General features: G+C 40.7%; 1 protein-coding gene across 2 annotated transcripts in view; it reads right to left on the bottom strand.

The window, feature by feature from the left end:
* Positions 1-211: 211 nt before the first annotated feature.
* Positions 212-6,000, bottom strand: part of DCBLD1 (discoidin, CUB and LCCL domain containing 1) — an 89,702-nt gene continuing 83,913 nt past the window's right edge. For both annotated transcript variants that reach the window (XM_073337138.2, XM_073337139.2), the window contains exons 14-15: positions 5,092-5,211; positions 212-2,541 (exon numbers count right to left, since the gene is read on the bottom strand). In XM_073337138.2, the coding sequence (XP_073193239.1) occupies positions 2,027-2,541; positions 5,092-5,211 (635 nt within the window). In that variant the 3' untranslated portion in view covers positions 212-2,026. The remainder of the gene's footprint in view (positions 2,542-5,091; positions 5,212-6,000) is intronic.

Genomic DNA, 6,000 nt, shown 5'->3' with positions numbered 1-6,000 from the left:
TTACGGGTCAAAGAGACTCAATGAGGTGGGTGATGCTAATTTTTTTTTTTTTAGCAAGGCCTGTAATCACATTAGCAGCCGAACTGTTACTTTTGCACATAGTAAGGAACACCTATTTTGGGGTGTTTGTCAAATTTCTCCTCCGGCAGGATATGCAACAGTGGGGGTGTGAAGTGATGATAAAACAGAGCTAGACTCCAGTCCTGCCTGACACAGTTACAAAGGTCAGTGTCCTTTATTTACACATGTATATAAACAACAGAAAGTAAACAATACCACCCAACGTGGTGTAGCAAATAGGCTGCTGCAGTTTTACTTCAGGACTTGAAGTGTTTTATCCATTTCACAGAAATTGAAGGGACAGCAACATGGGAAGGCTACATAGTTACACTGACTTTTCCGCACAGGAGACACACCAACACACACACACACACACACACTCCACAGTTTAGTTCAGCACCAGCAGAAGGCCATTGCACCAGTCCACAGCACATGCACAGTAAGCGAGCACAGGAAAACTAGTTAAGAGCTCGTTTTAGGACCAGGTATGGCATGTTCTTAAGTAAATTATAATAATAAAATAATAGTAATAATACTTTCTACTTTTACAGCACCTTCCATCCAAGGATCTCAAAGCGCTTTACAAACAATTAATTTAGCTTCACTACAGCTCTCTGAGGCTGGTCAATATCATTTCCATTTTATGGATGGGGAAACTAAAGATCCTGAGAAGCTAAGTGATTTGCCCAAGGCCACACATCTGTTAACAGAACTGCGAGCTACTTATTGGTTCTCAGCTCTGTGCCTTCAATACAAGATTGTTCTTCCTCCCAACAAGAGTAGGGCTTCTTGACATTTTAAAATACGCTTCTGAGTATGAAACAAGGCCCCAGTGTTGCAGGGAGAACAGCAATGGAAAGCCCCTGCATCCACCTGGAGCCCTGTTAATTTCAGGGAGGCTCCAGGTGGGTGAAGGGTCCCAATGCACTGCTAGTATAGTGCCCAAACAAGAACCCAGGATGACCTTCCCAGCAAAAAAAATGATCTGAAAACAACTTTGCTGATGTGATCTCCAACAATTTTAAATGCCATAGCAAACCACATACACATTGCACTGTCTGGTCTGCAAATACTTCAGACAAAAAGGGACAAAACTCTAAACTTAAAAGAAAAATAACCCAAGAGTTCAATGAAAAGTTTAAAACTTACGCTGCCTGTAAATTGTCCTAATTCACATTTTAGCTCTACAGACACTTCTTGAAAAGCCAGATTCACAGATGCATCCAAAAAAGATGACATTGCAGTGATCACCATAACAGAAAACACTCTGCATGAACTAAGACTGGTTTAAATCTTTTCCACAATAACATGGACAGACTCATCTTGCATCCTAACATCAAATTAAATCCAAGCATGTAAAAACTGCTACTAAAAAAGTAGCTGCTAAGTTTGGTTTGAGCATCACCATGAATTGCTCATACACCCTCTTGTGCACATTTATGCTTCAAGTAGTTTTATTTCTTTCACTCTTCATGAATAAAACTATAAAAATGCCTTATTTCCAGCTACCGTGGGAAAGGAAATGAACCACCACAGCCATAGGAGATTACAGTTTAAGACTGCTAACATAACAGAAGATAAAATAAAGTTCAGATGAGCATAAGATTTTTTGTACAGGAATTTCTGCAAGAGCTGTTTTCCCTACCATGTAAATATATAGAACAAAACTGATGGAAAGAAACTCAGTTATGTTTCTTAAATAAAAACTATGTACAAATTGCACATATTACAAATCAGTTACAGAAAGCAGAGTCTTCACTGATAATTTTCACTTGCTATAGTCCGTGATTATCAGTGTACTCTGGTCTTCAAGTGTCACAACACAACAGAACTGCAATATTACGTACACAGGCTGAGTTGGTCTTCTAGCTGCTGGAGTGGAATCCTTTTAAACTATAATACATGCATTCCAGAAGCTATAGAGTAACACTGTTCACTTGAGCAGCAAGTCTCTCAACACAGCAAGTCACAAGAGTGCTGTCATTGCTGTCTGGTTTACTGGTTTTAGGCAGTCTCTGGGTGTTGAATAACCCTCATTCACCAGTGAATTAGTTTGCGGTTTCTGATAGTCAGTACTCACTGAGGTCAAAACACTGTTAACTTTAGGTTTATCATAGTTTATTAGACTCTGCGGTGTTTGATAGTCCCCATTCCTGACATTGGTCCTACCTGAATTACTGAAACTGCCAGCAGAAAGGGAATGTTTATGAGCAGAAGAAATTACAGGTACATTGTAGTCATTCTCAGAGGGAAAAGTGTTGTCTCTTCCTAGATGCCTCTCTATAATAGGGGTGGCATATTCAGGCTCCTGGTTGGTCAAGGGCAGTGCATATTCATGACGGCTAGCTCTGTGCGGGCAGTGATAGTGGTTCTCAATCTCTGAACTACCTTTCTTCTCCTCATCCTCTGTGTCCATTGGTCTGAATGTGGATCCTTTTCTTGCTACCATCCCAGTTCCGATCATGAGAGGCTGCTGATAATCTAGAAAGAAGCATTAAAAGCTCAAAAATATATAGACAGTCTATTGGTTTGTTTGATTTCACCATATATAATGTAACAGGAAGCAGAGTTTAAAAACGTTAAGAGACCCAGCTACTATATCAATAGGAATTCTCATTCGGATTGTAAGAAAACTCCGTTCTTGCCAACCTCTTTCATTCACTAAAGGAATCATTATTTGTCAGAGGTAGTTATGGTTCTAGAGAGAGGATAAAAGTTCACTGTCAGCAAGATATGGGCTTCTTGATAAGTTTGGCAAGGGAACTTGCATCAAGTTGATAGGAATTTTTTTCACACGTGAGAAGTTCTCTGCGATGCCTACAGGATGGTTAACCTCCTCCCCCACCCCCAGTTCCTGCATTACTAAAAAGGAATCTTAGGCCAGTCAAATGGCAAGTGGAAGGAGAAAGCTGAACGGGACAACAACCTAGAAGGAAGGTGTTGGAGTCCAACGGGTCAAGAGAAGTGTGTAATGTCGGCTTGGAGCTGGAGGCGAGGGAACAATGGGAACAGTAAGGAAGGAGATTACTGGACAGGTCACCTAGATCTGGGAGGATAGCAGGAAGAGGATCAGAACCAGCAAATGACCCATGGAGGAGCCAGAGGTAAGATCAGAGGATCTGCAGTGTCAACAGGGGTGTTTGCAACTCCAATCAAGAAAGCCCCTGCTAAAGGATTACCTTGGTGAAAATTACTTAAAAACAAAACCAACAAAAAACAATAAGAGAAAACTGCAACATTTTCACTAGCCTGAATCTAAGAGACTAAAATCTGTCCTCTTCTCTTTGCAGATGAACTGACCTGCACAGCTCTGTTACACAGCACTGATAGAGACTGCCACATTTTGGTGTAGTCCTTAAGAAGTTCAATTCAGTTTCTCTGACATGAGCTGAATTCAGACCTACATCTCCCATTGAAATTCTCTGGCACTTCTTGTTTTGCATCTCAAACTACACGGTAAGCTCTTTGGGACAGAGAAGGTCTTGTCTTTATCTGTACAGCGCTGAGACTATTGGTGTACTAAATAAACAACAAATAATTCTCTGATGCCACTCCCACCTTTAGTTCCATGGAACTCCTAATAGGATTTGATGAAATATCCTGATCCATTCTGGGATTTCTTTAGGAACTAGTAACTACTAGAGAATTTGACAGTGAAGAATTATATCAGGGATTTAAAAAAAAACATATTTCTAAGGTGAATGCCCTCCACAACCTGGTTACAGAGGTGCCTTCAGCACACATTCCTGGGATTAACTCACTTTTTTCAGCTTTACCATTTGCTTTTAAGGCCAGTATACAAAAATACCAAATCTCAAACATTGCCTTATATAAATCCCCAGAATTTAGAAATTTTCACCCCATGGCATGAGTGCTTGGAACCCTCTATAAAGCATTGGCCATTAGGCAAAAAGCGTGGATCCATGCAGGGTATCTCCTCACATAACCACATGTACAAGTAATATTTATTCACCCCTCTGATATAATACACTTTTTATAGACCATCGTAACATTATTTATTCAGAAGGATCCTGTTACAGCTAGCACCAATACATCCATGGTAGTGTCATATGGAATTCAAATTAAACCCTAGTCACAGTTTACTTTATTTGATCTTCACTGCATTTCTCTGACAACTGATCTCAAAGGCAAGCTGGAATTTTGGGGTGCTGGGGATAGCAAATTAGTCTTGCAGGGAAGATCCATGCAGTGCTGACTGATCCCATAAAATGGTTGGGCTCACGAACCTTTCCAGACAGAGAAAACATAGGCAGGGACAAGAGGTGCTTAGAGAAGGAATGAAGAATCCCTTTGGGAAGCAAACAGGGACTAAGGGCTGGAATTTGCTCTGTCCAAACAATGAGTTGCAGCTAAGGTAACACAGCAGATTAATACATCATTGTTTTACTTAACTACATTGACTTCAGGGGGCCTGGCTTCCACAATGGTTCAGACACTAAGTGACATGAACAGAGGTCTCAACAGGATCTCTAGTTGGGCATTAGCTCAAACTGTTGGAGAAACTGACTCTTTGTTCAGGTCACTAAACTTTTGTGAAGAAATGAGACATTAAATACAAACATGACTAAAGACACAGAAAATCCCAATCAGCAATGGCAATCTAGTCTATTCTAGTCAGGTTTTTGTATTGTGTCTATCAATACAGAAGCTTATGCTCAAATAAATTTGTTAGTCTCTAAGGTGCCACAAGTCCTCCTTCTCTTTTTTTTAAATTATAACTGTTTCACCAGGAGAAAACAAATCTCTCTCTACAAAATGGAGGGAAGTTTTAATTTCAAAACTAAAAGAAGAGAGAGAGTTAAGAAATCTCCTGGACATTTTTCCAATATAGTCTCCCATTTCACTAGTTCAATGCACAAGGGAAGGCACATTAATTCTTGGGTCCTGCCTCACATGCTTACTCTTGATGCAGCCAGAGTTTTGCTCAGATAGTATTTGCCTGCCCCTCTCCCCATTGTATACTATACATCCAGAAGAAGGTGACTCTATCTCAAAGAATGTAACTGTTACCTGCCATGTCACTTGTGACTAGATCCAGCTTTTGTGGAGTCTCCTTTTCATTATTATAGCTGATGGTAAATTCTGTTGACTGATGTCTGACAAAGGGCTGCTTGATCTGTTTCCAACAACCTAGAAGAAATAAATGAACGCAGAAAACATTAAAGGCTTGTCCAAATGAACACTTAGCTCACCGGAAGCTGGGGTGTAAATCTACCCTGCACTAGCCTGCCGTGCACTAAGTGTCCGCGTGGACCCTGCTGCTGTGCACTAACCAGTACACTTTGAATTACACTGCTTTGAAACAGGAGTAAATTAAAGTGCACTAGGGAAATTTTAGTGCATGGCAGCAGGATCCACCTGAACATTTAAGGTAAGTCTACACTTCAGTAAAACACCTGCAGTTGACTGAGGCCCGGGCATCAGGGTTATGAACTTGCAGTGTAGATCTTCAGGCTTAGGCTGGAGACTGGGCTCTCGGACCCTCCCCCTTTACAGGATAAGTATTATCCTTTGGCACCTGTTGAGAGAAGAGTATTCTGTGTTGGTCTGTTTCAAGATTACTTCCGAGACAAGTGGAGGGGAAGTTAATTTCTTTTGCTTTCTTCTGTTTCAGATGGATGTTTCACCATCTAATTGGCAGAGGAGCAGGGTGCTCCACTAGAGAGGAACTAAATAGCAGCTGAACTCAGATTCCCTACTCTAAATGAAACCCGCCCTAGACAGCCTAATCAACTGAGACACAAAAGATGTTACTTCAAAAGGATGTTCGCAGACATCTTCCAAAAGCAAAACCCCCCAGCCAATATTCTCTTCAGATATGATGAATGAAGCACAATTCAGTATTATTGGGCTTTTTTTTTTTTTTTTTTTTTTTAGGAATTAGGGAGAGGATCAGCAGAGGAAGCCACATTAAAACCA

Source organism: Lepidochelys kempii, chromosome 3, assembly GCF_965140285.1.
Source record: "Lepidochelys kempii isolate rLepKem1 chromosome 3, rLepKem1.hap1, whole genome shotgun sequence".
Lineage (NCBI taxonomy): Eukaryota > Metazoa > Chordata > Testudines > Cheloniidae > Lepidochelys > Lepidochelys kempii.
This window is presented reverse-complemented; position numbering and strand designations above follow the sequence as displayed.